General features: G+C 46.3%; 1 protein-coding gene across 1 annotated transcript in view; it reads right to left on the bottom strand.

The window, feature by feature from the left end:
* Positions 1 to 21,563, bottom strand: part of ELP3 (elongator acetyltransferase complex subunit 3) — a 95,370-nt gene that overhangs the window by 24,344 nt on the left and 49,463 nt on the right. The window contains exons 10-13 of the mRNA XM_082481648.1: positions 18,412 to 18,605; positions 11,894 to 11,984; positions 7,951 to 8,016; positions 1,845 to 2,072 (exon numbers count right to left, since the gene is read on the bottom strand). Coding sequence (XP_082337774.1) covers positions 1,845 to 2,072; positions 7,951 to 8,016; positions 11,894 to 11,984; positions 18,412 to 18,605 — 579 coding nt within the window. The remainder of the gene's footprint in view (positions 1 to 1,844; positions 2,073 to 7,950; positions 8,017 to 11,893; positions 11,985 to 18,411; positions 18,606 to 21,563) is intronic.

Raw genomic sequence — 21,563 nt, 5'->3', positions numbered from 1 at the left:
CTGAATTTTTAAGTGTTTTATAGTGGAAACATCCACTTCTTTTTTTTTTTTTTCCCCAGCCACTGCCTTATGGTCACACACCATCAGCGTCTAGCAAAACTGCATCTTAATGCATATACTCAGGGAAAGATTAATAAATAGAAGGAAGTTAATTTAAAACATCAGCCCTGAGCACTTCTGGCAAAGAGGACAAACTGATTGCTTTTTTTAAAAGCTCAGTCTAAAGGTTCAAAACCTACCGGGGCATAATTTAATTCACATTTTTGCTCATCGCAAGCCACAGCATGTTACATGCAGCAGCAGGATAACGTGCAATTTTCCTACGAGTCACTGCAAGGAATTAGAAACGCAGCTTTCCACTCCATTCTCACGTGCTTTCAGATGTATATGAAATGGCCTCGCAAGCGTGCCTGAAGCAAAAAACTGTCAGACACAACGAAGAGTCTTTGCTCGGCAGTCTCACCCAATCGCTTAAACTGATACACATCTCAGAACCAAAGCTGGATTTCTTCTGTTTTGGTAGAAAGAATGTATTCAATAAATGTTCCTTTGAAAGAAAACTGGGTTGTACCAAACAAAATCTCACCTTCCCAGATGTAATTATTTCAGATTTCAGAAGTGAAATTCATCTATAGAACAAGATCAATTTTAGAAGGAAATAAAAAACCCCAATAGATGCATCTCCCTTGTTTTGCTTTTACTCGGTGAAGTCTGATGTACCGTACAGGATATTGAAGGAAAGATACTTCAGAACCAAAGATGCTTAGTACTCAAAGGCCAAATTAGCACCAGCGTACATGAGCTCATCTTGTACAGGTAGGAAGCAACGCTGATAGCATTCAGGCATCGCTTTTTTTTAATCTCACATCAGTTGCAATTGCCTAAACACGATCACACTAGCAAAAACTCAGAGGGAGCATGATTTCAGGAGGGGAAATGCAAGAAGGGGCTCAAATTCAACTCTGTTCCTATTGCAGCAGACTATAATCCAAGCAACTGAATGACATTAAACAAATTTTTTGGGCAGAAACAACCCCAGGTTCCAGTATAGGATGGGGAGCTACCTGTTCGAGAGCAGTGTAGAGGAAAGGGACCTGGGGGTCCTGGTGGACAGCAGGATGCCCATGAGCCAGCACTGTGCCCTTGTGGCCAAGAAGGCCAATGGCATCCTGGGCTGTATTAGAAGGGGGGTGGTTAGCAGATCGAGAGAGGTCCTCCTTCCCCTCTACTCTGCCCTGGTGAGACCGCATCTGGAATATTGTGTCCAGTTCTGGGCCCCTCAGTTCAAGAAGGACAGAGAGCTGCTGGAGAGAGTCCAGCGTAGGGCAACTAAGATGATTAAGGGAGTGGAGCATCTCCCTTATGAGGAAAGACTGAGGGAGCTGGGTCTCTTTAGTTTGGAGAAGAGGAGACTGAGGGGTGATCTTATTAGCGTTTATAAATATATAAAGGGGGAATGTCATGAGGATGGAGCCAGGCTCTTCTCAGTAGCAACCAATGATAGGACAAGGGGTAATGGATTCAAGCTGGAACACAAGAGGTTCCACTTAAATTTGAGAAGAAACTTCTTCTCAGTGAGGGTGACAGCACTGGAACAGGCTGCCCAGGGAGGTTGTGGAGTCTCCTTCTCTGGAGACATTCAAAACTCGCCTGGACGCCTTCCTGTGCAACCTCATCTAGGTGTTCCTGCTCCGACAGGGGGATTGGACTAGATGATCTCTTGAGGTCCCTTCCAATCCCTAGCATACTGTGATACTGTGAAATTTATTCTCCAGTTATACTTGGGGCAGGGAGCAGGGTTCAAAAAAGAGGCGCAGACGAAAAATAAAGATAGTTTGGAGTACCTGGTGCTGAAATTTTGAAGGATCCCGACTGCTCACGGGGACCACGCTCCCATACACGTGCAATTCCCGGACAATGGAAACGCCTCCTTTCAGCTCAGGTCTGAATGACTCCTCTGAACACTTCCGCAGTCGTAGAAGGCCAACGAGAATATCCTGCTCTGGGTCTTCATAGGACAGGAAGGTCTCCCAGCCACCATTAGCCACATAATCTCTTCTAACTAATTCAATCTGGTCAAAGAGAAGAAGCGATGATGAACATAAAGAGGAAAAGAGAAAAGGAAAATGTCTTTTAAAAATATTTAAGCAAGAAGTTGAACAAACCAAAAGCAATTTCATGGATCCATAAACTATTATGATTCAGAGAAAACATGAAGGGCTTTCTTAAAGGCCAATTTAACTCAAGATGGATTTTAGCAGTGCTGGATAAGAGCTGCTGTTACTGCAGCCATATTAAAGATAAAACATGCGACTGCTTTAATAGAAATGTATTTGCCAGTGGGACAGAACTAGTCTCTATCCCAATTTGCAAGCTTTCCAGAAGCTTGGTAACCCACCACATGGTTACCTGTCTGTAAGTCAGAACCCTAAACCCAATGTTTCTTGAGTTACTCTAGTTTCATCATTGCTGCAAGATCAAGGGGGAGAGTGGGGGGGCAACTCCTGCCACTAATCAAGGGACTTGCTCTAATTGAAATTCAGCTGCAGTTACAAATTCACCGATGTAGAAAGAGTAGTTTTGCATCTGCCTTCACGAAAGCTGCATGGAGGTCCACGTGTCTACCGCTTTGCAAAAGAAACGCCTTGAGATTTCTACAGAGCACGGGTCTTCTAAGCAGCAGTCAACTTATTTACTAATTACCAGTTAGTTCTTTCCAGCGCCGCACAGGATCTACCTACATGAGCAAACTGTGTAGTGCAACAGGAGTGGATCTGAAAGAGTTGGTGCTGAGTGAGTATTGCATTACGTGTGCTTTACGGAATCAGCAGAAAGTGTTTTCTTACCCATCCAGATAGCACTGAAGACACCAAAACCATCCCAAGAACCGACCAGTGACATATCACTTGTCTCAAACCCAATTTTTTATAACAATCCAGACAAAGGCAGCTCTGAAGATCACAACAAGTGAAAGGGAAAAGTGCCGTGAGAGTTGGCTGACTGTGGAGGATACAATAAAGACCATGCTTGGGCAGAAGAAACGACTTCTGCAGAGCACCAAGAGGCTATGAAGAGTAACTGGTGGATAAGAGAGCAGAAAGAAAATGTCTTTTTCAGACAGTCCTGACCTACCATCATCAAAGAGCAGCCCCAGGACCCAAGATGAGATTCCCTTATGGCCACAGGAGACCCGATCAAACCTCACATAACAGTAGCTGTGTTTATCTGTAGCAGAGTTAGTTAATTAGATGTAACCTGTAGCCAATGATGATAGTGTGACATCGTTGCTGATATAGTGAGTCACTCCGCATTTGGAATTGATATGATATAGCTGAAAGAGCCGCCCATCCTTGCTGTGGGGACTCCCTTGCCCACCTGTAACAACCAGCTGCTAAGCAGATCGAAATTATTTCCCAAATTGCCCGGCTCAACAGAGGAGTGACAGCAATAGCGCGCAATACTGAGAGCCCGGTGACAACACAGTATATGGCGGGGGGGGGGAGGTTCAAAGGAGACCAGTCCTGGTCTCATCCCATGAATTAGGCACCCGTTACCAGCTGGCGTACCTTAGGTGCACGCCTGGAAGGCGCTTTCTAAATTAATCTGAAAGAAACCAGGTTTCTGTGCTTCCCGAAGCTTTCAAAGAGGGGCTCAACTGGAGGGTTTGCTTCAGAAGCACACCCCTGATCTGAACTAAAACCATCACACAGACACACCTGCCATCCTTTTAATAGATTCCTTTAACTTTAGGAATTCAAATGTGAATGGAAAGTGTTAGTGGATGCCCTGTGCACCAGCATGGCACTGGTGCTTCTATCAGTTACAACCTGACAGTACCAGATAGGATGGGTCCCTACGTGTACCTTGCCACGCTCGTCCCAGTACTACTATAAAGACTAAAGCAAAGGACCTCAGATTTTTTTCTCTGCAAATTCTCCAATACCCAGAAATCCATGAATTAAAGATTTGTTTACAGAGAAGCCATAAGGGATTCTGTCGCCTGCCCGCCCTACTCCACGACGAAGCCTGGGTGAACGCAGCTCACACTTAAATCCCTCCCTGACTACAGAAGCCAGGCTCGTTTCAAGGCTGACGTACGGCTCACAGGGTAAGCGCCCAAGCAGATGTCTGCCCATGTGCCACGTTCTCCAAGAGCACAACTCCGCTCCAGCTCCCATGTCAGGACGGCTGACACACGCTGATCCAGATCTACCGTTAGGTACGTAACGGCACTAATAAAACGGAACTGTACAGGAAAATAAAAGAGCGTGAGATTTTTAAAATACCCAGATTCTGCAGTTAAGTTTCATATGTGGAAAAGCAGTCAGGTTAAAGCTTACAGCTAATGTATAAAGCAGAAAATATCATTAAACACTGTGATACTAAGAGTTTGAAATGGCAGGATTGAGGAACTCTTGGCTTCTCCTGAGCACAAAACAAAACAAGTAGAAAACATGGCTCCATCGCTTGTCCTCCAGTAGGGATTCCGTGCCCTGTCCTGCCCACATCCAGTTCAAAAGCAACTTGTAAAGAGAGATGAAGCAAGACTACAGGGACCTTCACCAGGAAGATTTATATTGTGTGCATTTTTACAGCATCATAAGCACATACCAGATAAGATGATCTGCTTGGAAAAGTCCCTACTGGATCGAGTTTTTTGTTCTCCCCACTTCCCTGGGCACAGAATAACACAGAATCCCAGGATGGTGAGGGCTGGAAGGGCCCTCTGGAGCTCCCCCAGTGCCACCCCCCGCCAGAGCAGGGGCACCTCCAGCAATGGCACAGGACACCTCCAGTCTCCCAGAGGGGGAGACTCCCCCCCTCTCTGGGCAGCTGTGCCAGTGCTCTGCCGCCCGCACAGGAGAGAAGGTCCTCCGCAGGTTGAGATGGCACTGCCCATGGTCACATTTGTGCCCGTTCCCTCTTGTCCTGTCACTGGGCACCACTGAACAAAGACTGTTCCCACCCCCCGGCACCCGCCCTTTGGGGATTGATAAGGTTGAAAAGATCCCCCCTCAGCCTTCTCTTCTCCAGACTGAACAGCCCCGAGTCCCTCAGCCTTTCCTCATCAGAAAGACGCTCCAGTCCCCTCATCATCTCCGTAGCCCTTTGCTGGACCCTCTCCAGCAGTTCCCTGTCCTTCTTGACCCAGGGAGCCCCGAACTGGACACAGTACTCCCGATGTGGCCTCCCCGGGGCAGAGCAGAGCAGAGCAGAGGGGGAGGATGACCTCCCTCGCCCTGCTGGCCACACTCTGCTTGATGCCCCCCAGGATGCCATTAGCCTTCTTGGCCACCAGGGCACAGAGGGTCCTAGGATACACCAACCCCCTCAAAGGGTTTTCAGGGACTCATGAGACGCACAGAGCCTTTTCCTTCTGGGATACTGGTATAAACATGGCAAAAAGCCAGCCCGAATCTCCTCCGGGTGGGCTGGTGCATAGGTAGGTGCGGCAGCACGCTGCAGTCCCCAGTCCCTGGTCCACAAACCATCCTGTGTGCCGGGTAAGAATAACCCTCACCAGGGTGGATCACCATTTCAGTACAGAATCCCATCAAATGCCCGGCACAGGCTGTTTTAAACTTACTTTGACAAACAAAGAGAAAACCCAGTTGCAGATTACACTCTTAACCCGAAACAGCTACTCCCACCTTAAAAATCTGCCTTATTCCTACTAATTGAGATCATTATCTTGATACACCCTCCCCCCACCTTGCAACAGCAGCTTCTATGTCTTACACTTTCTGCTTTAACACTAATGCAGGTTCGTATCCGTAACGGAGCTGTCACTGCCGCTCGCCTTTCAAAAACTGTCAATCCAACGTCTCTTTGCAGCAACGATTCACGAGAGCATTTTTAAGGCTATTACGTAGCACTCTGCAGCCTAAACCGTTCTGAGAGCAGTCAAATACCTTCCGCTGCTATGGAGAAACACCGCTAATTGAACAGGCGGCTTAGAGATAGCTCTGTAAATAACCAGCTATGGGCAAGTAATCTACTTCAAATTGATTTAAAAAAAAATACTTTTAAAAGCAGACACACCGTGGCCATTACAAAAATACATGCAGCCTACCAATCCTCAACAGAAAGAAGTTGCAGAAAGCGTAACTAATTACAGCAAGCGATTAATTTATTTTAGATCTGACATGATAGCCTCTCTTATCAAGAGGATGCATTGTTTACTTATGAAGCCAAGAAAAACATCATACCTTGTCATTAGTCTAAAGCGCATGAAAAATTATACCATCTTCAGAGTATTTCTCTTGCTCGCTGTCATGATAAATTTTCCTAAGACTACATAATGACATCCTCCTGCCACTCAGATAGATGAGTTTAACAAAGGGAATTTTCAACATAATGTTGCTTTGAAAACCCTGTGATAAGCTATTTGCTAACTACTCATGAAATTTACAATTTAAATTAGATTAGCACTGCTGACAATAGACATCTTTGGAAGATATTTCGTGAGATGACCGCAGATTAGGTGACAGGAGCAGAGCGCAAAGGCTACATGGCCTGTGTACGAATGAGTCTGTACAGCCTCAGCTCTTGCAGAAATCTGGTAAGAACAAGATAATTTATTTGGGATCGTTATACATTTCTATACGTTATATCCGGTTATGCAAGATGGGGAGTATTGCACCCTCTCTGAATTCACACAATGGCAGGAGAAAACTGGAATATGACTCCCAGTAATCTCTGATTTGCAAAGTGAGAACATCTTTCAGATGCTGAACTCAGAGAATATTCGTTCTACTTAACTTTGGCACCAAACTCAGAGCCTCTTTGAAGCCTAAATAATCAGTGGAGCTTCCAAAGCGCGACTGAGAGGACCTCTGTTAGGAACCTCTTTCCGTGCTGACACACAGAGAGCCCAACCCCGGTTCAGTGGCTCGCATTTGCCAAGAAAGGGTGGACCGGGTGATCCTTGAGGTCCCTTCCAACCGGGTATTCTATGACTCTATGATTTAGAAAGTGGGTACGTGCCCACTGCAGAGAAAAGAGAGAGGTACGTAAGTGTCATTCTGATACAGCTTTCTATCTGGGGGTGGCGGTATCTCCTGCCTGAACAAGGAATTCTTGTTTGAAAGTAAAGGAGATCTACGATGGACAAACACCACAACCCTTTCAAGACCTTCCTTAACGTCTTAAGAAGAAGAGAATACTTTTGGGGTATGATTTATTAGCCACAGTATACACGTACGCTAAGACGGATCGGATCCTGCGTGATCTTAGAAAGTTCATCTCCTGAGTGCCACACATGGCTGTGGACCTCCTGCCAACCCTCTGGAAGGACTGATCCCTCCTTGTAGCTACAGTGAACTGGAGGATTAGTGTGCTGAACGGGATGCTTGAAGTTCAGCACTGTCCATTTTCTTTTCTATAGAATAAGCATAGCAATCTTTTTGTAGACTATTTTAGGAAGGAAACCCACAACATATGTGTTACAAGGTAAATGGATCTACTCACCCATAAATATACATATATGTGTGCAGAAGTGTATTTATACATATAGTGTTTGCCTATACAAACACGCACATTCACAAAAAAGGCTGTAAATTCATCTTGCTAAGCACTCATTCCTGTTCAGCGTGCACACACTGTGTTTTGGGCATTTTCTAAATCCAAATTTTAACGAGGAGTGAGAAAAGGGAAGGCTGAGAAGCAGTAAGAAAGAGCTGCTTATTTTGTTATAGCAGCGCAAATACCAAAATAACTGCTGGCTGCAGTCAGTTTATTGAACATGGTGGTCCATAAATTTCAACATGTGACTGTGCTCAAACAAAAGACATCCAAAGCTGCTGCGAAAATAAATGGAAAATTGGATCCAGCTACAAAGACAAACCGCAGGATTGGACATGCAACAAATGGGTCCCCAACGCCTCCACACCAAACACATATAACAAATGGTGTCTGAAACAAGCTCCTAGAAAAAAAGACAAATCTTACCTGATACGGTCTCACTTTATGGTGAATTTCTTGAATTCCAACCTCTCTTGTCCTTACATCACGACACTGGGAAGAGAAAGGAAGCGGGAAAAAAAATGACATAGGAGAAAAACATTAACCTCTGAAAGGCCCAGATTTCCAGCCACCTGTTGGGTTCAAAACTAACCAGTAATAGCATGGAGTTGCACGGATGAATTTCAAATGGGTAGACTTCAAAATAAAAATGCTCACCGATCCATCCCTAATATACCTCAGAAAGAGGTCTTAGTGCTAAATGGAAAGACGTGCTGGCAGAAAGCAATTCGCTAAGCAACCATTACGGCTCACGAGGAAACGTACCCTTTGATTCACAAACAGCAGGGTCTGGAGGCAAAGTCAACATACATGAAAGAATAACAGAGAAAAAAAAAGACTTTGGCACAATCCACTTTTACCCTACATTGGGAAGGTCTAACATTGGCAAAATCTACCCTAAGGCACCAGAGATGCTTAAATAGCCAGTTTTTGAATCTCAGCAACCCTCTTCTTGCTTTTAAATGAGAACTGTTGCAGAAGTCCTACCCAAATATCAGAAAGCAAAGCTGACACTGATCTGGCATCCACAGAGCATCACTGAGGCTTGGGACCAATGACAGCGAAAACAAAGACAGCCAAAAGAAATCTTCCCTCCCTTTGAAGTCAGACGGAGGTGGAGACGAGGCTCCAAGCTCAGTGCTCGAGAGAGGGCTTATAGCCTGCAGAAACTTTCGTGCTTCTCGGCAAAGCCAACGAAAGTTGAGTAATTTGGCACCCGTTCATGTAAGCAAAGGGCTGTGATAGTACAAGCACTCCCACTGCAGGAGACTCTGTGCATTCACCCCTTACCGGGTTTACTGGAAAGTCCAAGGCTAAGCTTAACCCAACTTTTGTCGGCAAAGTGCAGCCACAATAGTTTTACCCAAAGCAGCTGAGTTGCAAACGCTCGTGTCGTTCCACCAGCGCTGCTGTAGCTGTACTTGGAGGGAAGGAAGACAACCTCCACCAACGGGCTACCACTGCTCTAACAGCAACACCAACTCCCCGCCCATGGATTTCCAAAAGCCAGACTTTTAGACAGGGGCAAAATGTGTGAAAATCCAATTCACGCTGAAACTCAGAATACCCAGAACAAGCACAGCTCTATCTCATGCCCTGTCTTCCTCTGAATGCTTTTAAATTCCATTATCAATATAAAGTGGTGATCTCCCAAATAGCAGCAAAACACGGGGTTTCATGTTTGTTTTTTAGAGTGGGCTATGGTAAAACCAGGATTCACTGTCGTACCAGGACTCTAGAGCACACAAACTCTTCTCTGCTTTACAATTTCCCAGCTACACAAACAGCACACTAAAAGGCAGAGAAATATCCACTCTTCATTAAGAACCCCAGAACCGAGAAAAGATGAGCTCTGGAGCCCACAGCCCACATGGAAAGACATGGAGCTGGTGGAGCGGGGCCAGAGGAGGGCCACAAAGATGCTGGGAGGGCCGGAGCCCCTCTGCTGGGAGGACAGGATGGGAGAGTTGGGGGGGTCAGCCTGGAGAAGAGAAGGCTCCGCGGAGACCTCCGAGCCCTTTCCAGTGCCTAAAGGGGCTCCAGGAGAGCCGGGGAAGGACTTTTTACAAAGGGCATGTAGTGATAGGATGAGGGGGAATGGCTTCCAACTGGAAGAGGGGAGGTTTAGATGAGATATTAGGAAGAAATTCTTTCTGTGAGGGCGGTGAGCCCCTGGCGCAGGCTGCCCCAAGAAGCTGTGGCTGCCCCATCCCTGGAGGTGTTCAAGGCCGGGTTGGACGGGGCTGGGAGCAACCTGGGCTGGGGGGAGGTGGCCCTGCCCAGGGCAGGGGGGCTGGAACTAGATGATCTTCAAGGTCCCTTCCAACCCAAACCATTCTACAATTCTATGACAATGCATTCTGGGATGATGCTTTAAAATTCTATGCCCCAACTGCATATCTCCACTTGCACTCAGTGGCTGGCAAGCACGAAGGGCAGCGTCTGGTCCCTCCAACAAGGCTGCTCAAGAAGAATTTCTCTTCAACACGCACAGACACAAGTTGCAGTGTTGGCACAACTGAGCCCCATCACCCAAACGCACTCCTCACCAAGCCATTCCCCAAAGATGGATGCCAGAGCTGGCTGATCTTTACTATTGAGCCTGCAAATATGTAAGATTCCTACAAGCCCTTTCCTTCCCTTGGCCTTTTTCTCTCCTTTTCCAAGCAGAGAGACAAGAGGACAAAGCGTATTTATAGTTTTCTCCTATGACTCAAGAAAAACACAACAGTATCTTACATTTCAGGCTATATTGCAGCCACCTGTTTGGTTCCTCATTCCACCAGCTGCAGTGTTTCTGCCTCACTAAATTAAAATCTATAATCACCTGCACAGCAGAGAGATTTACAGATTTTGGTTCTCCTAAAAGCGATGCCTGCCAGCCTGACAAGCCCTTTAACGGTTCAGCTCACCCCTGACTGCCATGGATCAGCTACCCCTGCTTCTCCAGCTGGTCTTGATCAGGTTCAGATCAAACGATGTGGGTTTAGTATCAAACCCAGGGAAGAGTTCACCAGTAGCCCTTAAGAGCTCAATTGAAAAGGCTTAGCTGCACCCCGGCAGCTGTCTCCCCTGCCTGGTTTTGAAGTGAAAAGTCAGCAGGAGGGACGGAAGCTTCTGCGGCTGGCAAAGCTCTCTGCCAAATCCTGGCTCGCTACTGGAGAGAGACTGGGAGGAACGATTTAAGGGGAAAGTCCACGGCACCAGCTTAGGAGAGATTATGCGGTACGGAAAGCCCAGCTAGAAGGAAAACAGTCTGGAGTTTCTTTTCTGATTTTTTGCACTGCAAGTGCAAGATCCAAGTGAGATGGCAAAGGCAGTAAGGAGCTAGACGCAGCCTAGAGAACTATCCATGTTAAATACCAAAAATATAGGTCAGCAGCACAAGTTGACGTGGGACCACAGGCACACAGGCAGTAGCTGAAGACTTCGCTGTTGCTGGATGCCTTAAAACCTCTGAAAGGAAAGGTGAGTTAGAAAGAGGGAGTGGTAAATCACAATACGGACACATGGCACAGTTGTGGTGAGGATCTGCCCCTGCCTGAACACCAGGACACCGAAGCACTTGAAACCCTTTGGGATAGTCTCGAGGAGCACGGGGTTTGGGTGGTGTTTTCTCTAGGAAGCTGGGCATCCCAAGAAAGGCAGAATTTAGGCCTAACTTTACTGGAGGATCTGCAAACCGTGGCTGATAACCAGGTTTTGGAGGGAGGTTCAAACAGAGAGCAGTGTGAGCACAGACCGTGGGGGGCACTGGGGATGAGGACTGCTGCAGCGACCTTCTGAGAAAAATCAAGACTGGGTACAGGTACCTCCTTCTGACTTCAAACACAAATGCAATTCCTCCCTCCCCTTCCTCCTCTCCGCCCCCGCTCATATTTTTATTTGACCTTAGAAATATCAAGAATATCAAGTCTCATTTGTTTGTGCTGAAATCTCTCTTGCAAGATTTCTCTGGCCTCAGACTAAGAGCTTCTCTTCCAATTGTTCAGTCAAATAAGTGCATGCGTGGGAAAAAGAAAAGAAGGAGAATTTCCAATAGCATAAATTAACAAGAAACCTTCCTGCCGTCTCTCTGATTTTAGGGTTTCATTCTGCTAAAAAATGGAATATCACAAACTAGTTACCAAGTACCTTCAGGAACAGGGTGAAAGTGCTCACCTAAAAACCAACCAAACAAAAACAGCTTTTTCAGAAGTATCACCGAAGTGCTTTTTAGTCAGGAACATTTTTCTGAAAAACCTTTGCAGATGGTTTTAGTCCAGCAGCACACCCCACTATTATCGTTTTCTGGTTATTACTTTACTCTGTTATTTTGTGTAAAGTCACCAAGCAGCTCTCCCTCAACGCCAATTGACAAATATTTTACCTGTGTCCCAAGATCTTTCATCCTGGCCAAGGCAAGCTCTCTCAGGTTCCCGTGCTCCACTCCAGAGCTGACCAGTGGCATTGGGATATCTCTGCATAGAAGAGGAAAAACAAAAACCTCAAACGACCGCATCAGCAGATGATACACCATAAAGTACGATTACGGCCACCTAAGGCCAAGATCCCAAATAGCAGACCACAGAACTTATCCGAATTACCTTTGTTTCAAGCCTTTGGTTGAACAAGAAATAACACAGGCAAACCACAACTAAAAGCAGGAGAAAAATGAAGGGGAAAAGCTACGGATTTTATTTTAGTAAAAAGACTGAAGACAAAAGTAGGCTTTTACGGTCCTGAGATACAAGTTATAATTTTGCTCTCGGTTCTTCACTTGGAAGTCTGGAAAAAAAAAGGCTCATCCAGCCGAGCCTGGGACTCCAGGTCAGATGTTCTTCATGGTATCTGTTGCCGGAAGCCGGCAACTGGGAACCAGACTGCGTCTCCGAGTTGAACATCCATCAGGGAAAATTCATCAGAATCAGAACATTTTTATTCTGGGGCGTCAGCTGCTTAAAAGTGAAAAAGTTCTGTTTAGCCAATGATTTGCAGCAAAGCCCGGCCAGAAGGTTTAGGGCCTTCCTACGGGAATGTAAATCACGAGTGCAAACGGCAGAACTCCTTCCTTCAGTTCTCCAAGGGAGGCACTACAATGAAATGTGAAGTCAGACCAGGCCTGGCCTCTCCGCTGCTTTCCAGGGCAGTTTGTCCCACTAGAGGTGACAACAGCAGGACACCATTCCCTAGGGAAAGGAGGATCTATGCAACCACATCAAGCTGAAAAAGAAACATGCCAGAACACAAGCAACACTCGTCCTCTATCTAATGCTGTACCAGACGGTGATTCCAACTGCTTCTCCCACTCCCTGCTCGCACTCCACCCTGGCACCTCTGATAACACACCACCCAAGTGCACCACTGTGTCACCCACCCCCCTTCAGACCTTCTGCAGGCAAAGAAGGACTGTACAAGTGCTGAGGGACATGGTTTAGCGGTGGGTTATCAGTGTTAGGTTAATGATTGGACTAGATAATCATAGAATCATAGAATGGTTTAGGTTGGAAAGGACCTTGAAGATCATCCAGTTCCAACCCCCTGTCATAGGCAGGGACACCTCCCACCAGCCCAGGTTGCCCATGGCCACGTCCAGCCTGGCCTTGAACACCTCCAGGGATGGGGCCTCAACAACCTCTCTGGGCAACCTGTGCCAGTGCCTCACCACCCTCACAGGGAAAAACTTCTTCCTAATGTTCAATCTGAACCTGCCCTCTTCTAGTTTAAAGCCATTATCTTACAGGTCTTTTCCAGTCTAGGAAATTCTGTGATTCTGTGAAAGATACTCAGTAAATTGTACAACAGGTTGGTCTCAAAATGGGGCTCAAACATTCCTTGGTGAGTATTCCTCCTTTTTCTTTATCTATGCAAGCGTTCAACAGAGCAAAGAACAGAATATCACAAAAAAAAAAAACTATACAGAGAATGAGATGGTTCAGGGAATTGGTAATGTAATTAGCTTAATCCATCTTGGTTCAGTAGCGATTGAAAGTCATCACCATCTAGCAGCTGTCTGATGACCTCTGTAAAATGTATTAATTGATCTATTCAGTTCCTTGAGGACTTGCATTCACACCATGGCCCCCATTAACCATTACTATTTTTGGCAGTAGCTGTATGAAAGATTAAGGTCTTCAAGGGTCCTAAAGGCCTGATCCTTGTGCTGCTTCAGCCTTGTAGAAGTCTGAGACACTGGCAAAGGGGGAGCAAGAAAAGGAGTTTTCCTTTTCCTTAGAATGAAAACAAGGGCTTCAAGACTCCAGGATTCTCCTCCCATTTCAGCATCGCGCTCCAATTTCGGTACGACTCTTCCCAGCACGACGGAGGCCCTGTGTTTTACTTTCCTCCCCTGTTTTCCCTGCTCTTCTTTGGATAAAGCCAAAGGGTCTACAAAAATCTCCTCGCCTCTTACACTCGCATGCCAAAAAATTGAGGCAGAATACAATTAGCTAACCAGTTCATTTATTCAGTGGATTTCTTTGAGTAAATAAGACACTGTAGAGCCAACACAACATACTTCAAAGAGCTTCAATTAGAGGAAATGAGCACTTCACATTGTGACTAAAGGACACACTAGAGGAGAACGGCATTTCCATCAGGGTATGTTAGATCTACAGTGATAATCTAACTAAACGCCTTTCTTCTAATTATGGAACAACTCCAAAAAGTCAGGCTGTATGTATTTTCCCCACAGGGACACAGATAATACATCCTGACATCCTCCAGTACCAGGTCTTTAGCTAAATCCAGCGTCAGCTATGAAAGAGTAAATGAAGTACTGCAAATAAAAGACAGATTACAACATACAGTAACTTGAGCCTCTCTCATTTGCCTACTAGGGAGCGAACTAAATTAAAATATGAATGTGAAAAATAAGCTTTTTAAGAACAAGAAAGCAAGAAATAGGTTTTCCATCCCCACTTCAGATTAGGGCAGAGCATCTAAATAAGTACCCTGTGTGCATCACGAGTGTACCCACTAACTGCCCATTTTGAATAGCCACAAGACAGCATTGTACCGGTGACTTTAGGACTTGTTAAAACGCTAAACAAATTCAGGGATACGGGGGATTAAATCCCGACCTTATTAAAGTTAATGTGCCGTTTGCCAGCAGCTTCAAAAGGGCCTATTTAATCTTCTGTTTTTCAAACATTCTGCATTACTCAGGACACTTGTGAAGCAGTTGACTGAAGCACACAGAGGAAGTCGGAAGACCTTGATCTGCTTTCAGCTCTGACTGACACGATCCTGGTTCAGTAAGGTATTTTATTTCTTCATACCTACATCTTCCCATCAGTACGGTGAAAATAACATTAATATAAAACACCGAGATCCACGGAAGAAAGTCTCAAGGTGTGTGGCACTACTCCTGTCATTTCACACCTTCTCACACACCAAAGCACTTCGGTGATAATGAGGTTCGCAAACATTCAGGATAAACATAGTATTAAGCCTCTCTGACAGTTACAGAACACCCCGGAAGATGTATTCTCCTCCAACCAGCCATCAGCAACAGCATCTCTTTTTTTTTTTAAAAAAAAAAAAAGTACTTAGCTTGGTTTCCTGAAGGAGAAAGACTTGTACAGTTTTTGTCACGGACATCTCTCCTGTGCTCACCCGATTCATTAAACTGATTATTTTGAGCGCGTGACAGACTACAAAAACCTTGAGTCCCTTACGTTTCCGCAAAACCTGGTGGTAGGCAGAAGAGATCCCAAATAGTGGTCCTAATAAGAAAGAGCGTAGACAGCTCAGTCTTTCTCTAGTGGTGTTTGCCAGAAGACCTGAATGCACACGCCAAACGGCCAGTCAGTACGCCGCGAGCTCGGGACAGGTTGCCGTCCCGGCTACAAGCTGAATCTGAAAGGATTTTGGAAATAGAGCCTGAAATGCCAGATGTGAAGGATGGAGGACTCGCGGCAGCAGGCCGGAGGGAGAGGGAAAGGGCCTGGGGCAGCAATGGAGAAAGGGAACAAAGCTGCTGTCCTCCGTGAAGCAGTGTTGGGAACAGGCCAGAAATGTTTTCAGAAATCTGGCTTTGCTCATTATTCCGTAACGGAGTCACACAATGGCCCCAAAAGCAATTTAGATCAAAGTAATAGCTTTTGGACTTTGCACTGGAGGTGTAAAAATCTGTAATCACCACGAACAAGTCTCAGATAACATGAGGCAGTCGGTAAGAAAACAGCTATTCCACTGGAACATAATAACTGACAACCGGATGACAGCTGGATGGAGGCTGCTGCTCTTGACAGAAGAAATCATAGTCAAGCTCAGGCAAATCAGCACGCCAAGCAGAGAGTTTTCCAGACCCGTGTTCCTTAGGAGAAGACCTGCTAGGCTGCAAACTCATGCCAACCTCTGAGAATAAACCTGTTCGGTTTAGATCCGATCTGTGGTGACAGCACCATGAACAAACGGGCTATTGAGTCTATAGTGGAAACAATGAGGAAGAAGGAGACGTGCAGGGAGAAGAGGTGGGAGTTTTGCCTTTAATAATGCTTCTACAAGTGATGGGAAAAGTCTGGAGGAATATCAAGTAGGAATTTTCCCTAAGCCATGGTTTGCTGCCATCCTTCTTCCCAGAGTTCAGCTACAGCCACCAGTTTCTCACAGCAACAAGATCTGAAGAAAGGATCTCCTGGTCACCGAAACTGTGTCTCAGTTACTACAGACTGCTGGATCACAATCCCATTCACAAACCTAATCAAGCTTCACCGTACTCACGTTTAGCTTCTCTTCCTCTTTGGTAACTTTGGAAACCTACTGCAGAATCTCAGACGTGGCTGAAAATTCCCAGCCTTGTTCCCTCTCCTGCCTTGTTTTATGCAAGGACACTTCTTATTTTCTTGTTTTCTGTCCAAAATAATGTTCCTATTTTTTAAAAGGTTATTTCTGCTCCCTCAGATTTGCAGAGGTCACTCATGTCCACATCTATCCTTCAAACAAAAGACTGATGCTCCTCTGCACATATTTCCACAGCTCATTTTCTTGAAGATGGGAATTATTCCAGACGAGGTCTTACCAAAGCCTTGTCTGACTGCTGCATTAATACTTTCCCCTCTAAGAAGAGTTACCCTGAAAAAAACGCTTTTCATGGCTGCATCCACCAGTGGCTTATTCATATTACAGACCAAGAGATTAAGAACTTTTCTTCTGCTGTTTTCATGGTTCTCGTGGTTTTCATGGTTTCATAGTGCTCTCATGGTTCGCAGCAAAACCCTCTCTGAGTTTGACCTCAAACTTCACAGAATCCCAGCATCCCAGACTGGTGAGGGCTGGAAGGGCCCTCTGGAGCTCCCCCAGTGCCACCCCCCGCCAGAGCAGGGGCACCTCCAGCAGTGGCACAGGACACCTCCAGGTGGGTTTGGAATGGCTCCAGAGGGGGAGACTCCCCCCCTCTCTGGGCAGCTGTGCCAGTGCTCTGCTGCCTGCACAAGAGAGAAGGTCCTCCTCATATTTAGATGGAACTTCCTATGCTCAAGTTTGTGCCTGTTACCTCTTTCCTGAGCTGCATCTCATCTCATCCCTATCACTCCAGCTTCACCACCACCATATCCTGCTTGTGCATCCTCTATTAATTTTTGTGTCACTGTAAAAAAATACAATTTTGAGCAAGATTAGGTTTTTAATAGATGTTTGAGAAACTCCGCTAATAATCCTGAGTCCATACTTTCTTTGTCAAAGCTACCCGGTGTTTCTTGCCTTCAGCCACTTTCTTCTCTACCACATTTCTCTTCTTATCCCTGCTCCCTCATATTTCTGATAGGGCACAAAATCAAATCATAGAATGGTTTGGGTTGGAAGGGACCTTAAAGATCATCGAGTCCCACCCCCCTGCCATAGGCAGGGCCACCTCCCACCAGCCCAGGTTGCTCCCAGCCCCGTCCAACCCGGCCTTGAACACCTCCAGGGATGGGGCAGTCACAGCTTCTCGGGGCAACCTGCGCCAGGGGCTCACCACCCTCACAGTGAAAAATTTCTTACAAATATCTCATCTAAATCTCCCGTCTTCCAGTTGGAAGCCATTCCTCCTCATCCTATCACTCCATGCCCTTGTAAAAAGTCCTTCCCCAGCTCTCCTGTAGCCCCTTGAGGAACCGAAAGGCTGCAATAATGTCTCCCTGAAGCCTTCTCTTCTCCGGGCTGAACAACCCCAACTCTCCCATCCTTAAAGAAGTCCAGGCAGGTGAGGTCTAATGCACAAGGCTTTCTCTCTCTGCACGCTCTCGGAGACCTCGGCATTGCCACCATTTCCAGCTCATGTAAGCTAGAAGCCAACTGAGTATTGTCTGCACATGCAAAACCAGGCAAGTACGCTCAAGCCTCCCTTCCTAATATCAGACAGATGTAGGAGATAACAGAAGAAAAATAACCCAAGGAAGACCCCACGCTGAAAATACAGTGCTAAATGGAAGTATTATCTATCATCCTGGGAGGTGAGGGCCAGAAATAACAGCACGACCATCGTACGTTTATGAAAACCCGGCAACATCCACGGGGAAAGAAAGGAAGTCTCTATACCCCCCCAAAAAAGTGACACACCTCGCAGTTCCTGCAATAAATATAGGAAACTTCACCCACAGTCAAGAGGCAATTATCCATCAACATCACTGAAGCACCACGTGTGCCACATCCTATGCTCTTGTCTGACCGGCAACGGGAGCCAGGCCTCCAGAAATCCTGAAGTTTCTGGCTGCATTAGAGAGGCAGTTCAATTTAAATAGCTGCTCATTCTACTTGGCATTTCCCATTCTGAAGAGATAGGAAGCAGTTTTAAAAATCTGTAGTGCATTAACGATTAAGGCTGAAAAATAATAAAAGGCTGAGTCAGACCTTGCTGTAATTAACGTAAGGATCCCTCCAAGCGCAATAAATCAATATATAAGGTCCACCACAGAAAATTACCTCTGAACACGGTACACACGTGTCCATGGCGGGACAAGGGCCAGGATTCTGGCCACCAGATCCACCAGAGTGCTGGGGGGGTAGCTCTTGTATCTTCCAGTCTTCCAGAGCTCGTACAGACCAGTGCCACGGATCACCAGCGTTGGATAGAGCTTCATGCCGTCTGGGCGAAAAGCAGGATTCTCAAAAAACTCCTGCAAAAGTGAAACAAAAAATGCAAGTCAGGGCAAAACAAACTACATTGCCTGGGGCTTCAATGCCCCAACAAAACTAGTTTCAAGACAGGTTCTGTAAAAGACAATCATAAGTATGTTTAAAGAATTACTGGCGTACACTGAGTTGCCAGCATTTCTCGGTTTATGACGTTTTTTGAAATAAAAAGAGCATGTTCTAGATTTAAAGAGAAGGCCACTAAAGAAAAAAAATCCACATGACAATGCTACGAGTCAAATCTGTACATTACTTCTACCTTTCAGCATGAATTCAATAGATACCACATCATTTATTGTAACAGACTCTGCTCAGAATTAGAACAATAGAAATGAGTGTACTTATCTTCAATCTCAGCAGACCACATTTAGAGATTAATCAATGTGTCTGGGACACATCATTTGAATAGCAATGAAGAAAAACAGATTTATTCAACAATGATGTTCTGAACAATCCTGGAGAACAGGAGGACAAAATGTATCTCCTGCTAACTTCTATGACTAAATCCCAGCACAGAACTGCAAAATGGGCAGCACCGGCTCACGCTACACAACAATCACTTTGGGTTTTTTGCAGATTATATTTCAGTAATGACAATTAAAATAAAATCTCTTACAAAAAATCAAAAATGAGGCAAGGCACCCCGAACCAAGCTACCATTAAACTGAATTAAGCGATGACATGACCGTCATTATAAAAGAATCTACGGGCCAGACCAAATACCCGATTAGACTGTAGCACACTTGAAATCCACTTCTTGCTCCCTCTCCAGCATCGTATTCTCATAGTAATAAAAAAAAAAATAATACCAGTTAGTTAAGCTGGATTAACAGCAGGCTATTGCGGTCCCACCAGTTGCCGCGCTAGCTTTAGGACTCACCAGCACTCTGCTGAAACGCTTCGACGCATTCAGGTGGCTCAGACCCACTCAGACATTTTGCCACGTTTCCCACCACTGCTGTGTGTTAAAGCAGCTCCTGGAGCGCTTCCAGTTGGAATAAAGTGCCATCGGCAGCCTGCTGGGAGCAGGACCTGCCCAGCTGGGCAGCACTAAGCGGCTCCGTTGGCTCCCTGGGCTTCACAAACCCACACTTCAACACGATAAAAAAAGCAGCAAATGGCTTGCTGCTGGCTTAAGTACACCAAAATGGGCCGCACAGACTCGAATGCACGCTAGACCCAGCACAAGGACGGGAAGAGGCGAGCAAGGTCAGGGAAACGGCAGGACCACGTCAGCCCAGGCGGTTTCCGGCAGAGTCCCTGCCTGAGCCCGGGGCCGGCTCCAGCAGCCCCTGTCCCGCACGCCCACGCTCCCGTGCCACCCTGCCCGCCGTGCAGCCACCCAGAAAAACTGACTGGAGAGCTAATCCCGCTGAAAAAAGAAACCAGTTCAACAACAAAAAAATCTTTTCCAGGCAGACCAGACCTCCTGAGCCACTTATCCGCATCCTCACTAACAGAGAGACGGGGACAACTGAGCCTAAGAGACAACACAAGATCTGGACCGTGGATAAAGTCCACGCTGCTGCTGCAAAATTAACTGTCAAATCCTGCATTCATGGTCTGATGAAGCTTCAGCTATCACCATCCCAGCAGCACCGCTGCCTTAAGCGGCAGTGAGTCCCGGATGGCCCCATTAAGAACAAATCAACACAAGGGGGAGGTGCCAGTTTTAAATTTTGCAGGGTTGTTTTAACTGGGATCAACTCACTGACCTGAGTTACCGGCAGCTTTGGAAACGGTTGTGCTGAGAGAATCCCATCCGGGCACAGCTTCGTTGCGCTCACCTCGTTAAGGAATTGCTAAATAATTTGGTTCATGTGGAAAGCGAGACCCACGTTCGCCACCCTCAGCCTTCAGGAGGGATAACTAACTCATTTCTCCTCAAAGAGTATCCAAGACACAAGACCGACCATCCCAGAGAGGTAACGCACCTGTATCCCATTAAGCTGTACAGTAAAACGATTACAAAGAAGTTGGCCAAAGGCAGATAAAGACAGATGACGGTGAACCCCGGTGTCAAGGTGCTCACACTGGAGCGTGTGTAGACATAAGGTTGGTCTCCTCCTTTCCTCAGGTTTGTTTATGCCCTCTCTAAACACTCCTGTTTGTCATGAATCTCACATCACCACCGTGAGATGAAAAAACGTACTTCTCTAGCCAGCTCCATGAAATAATAAAATCATCATCCCCACCTGAGGACAGGACATGAATGACTTATTCAGAGGTTGGTTTGTGCTGCAGCTCCACAGGCAGCAGATGTGATGGCTTCCTGCCCTGCCCACGCATCCAGCCACACCGTCCTGCTCCCAACTGCGTGCCAGCTCTGATTCCTGATGGACCCGTGACCAGGATGAGTCACCTCACCGATGTGACAGAACCCAACGTGCATTTTGGGGAGAGCGCTTTTCTTTTGTTTCAGCGTTGGGTTACGGAGAGGTCTATTGAGCACCGCTGATGAATCATAGAATATCTCAAGTTGGAAGGGACCCGTAAGGATCATGGAGTCCAACTCCCAGTAAGTATGTAAGGTCAGAAACAGGATCTGCCCGCCCTGTGTCAGCAGGGAACCATTATGTCTGCTTAATGCATCTCTTGGAAGCGTGTCCCCTCCCCTCTGCCCCAAGGGTTCTGTTTGACTTTACGGGTCAATACTGCTGCTGGCGGCTGTCAGAGAAGGCAGACGTGCTCTGCCCTTGGCCGACCACTCTTACCACCTCTTCTGCGCTGGCCCTGGTGTGCATCTGATGCTCAAGATGGAAAGAAGGGGGGAAAAAAAAAATAAATCACTGGACTCATTTTCAAAGCAGACAGCTGAAGCAGCGACGCAATCCAAAGTCGTAGAGCGTACGAGGTAGCGTAGGGTCAGAAAAATAATTCAGAATCCTGTTGCCCTGGAATAAGCCAAAAGGACGGACTTCCATCTTTTGTGGGTGGTTAGA

Source organism: Vanellus vanellus (genome assembly GCF_965231255.1).
Source record: "Vanellus vanellus genome assembly, chromosome: 3".
Lineage (NCBI taxonomy): Eukaryota > Metazoa > Chordata > Aves > Charadriiformes > Charadriidae > Vanellus > Vanellus vanellus.
This window is presented reverse-complemented; position numbering and strand designations above follow the sequence as displayed.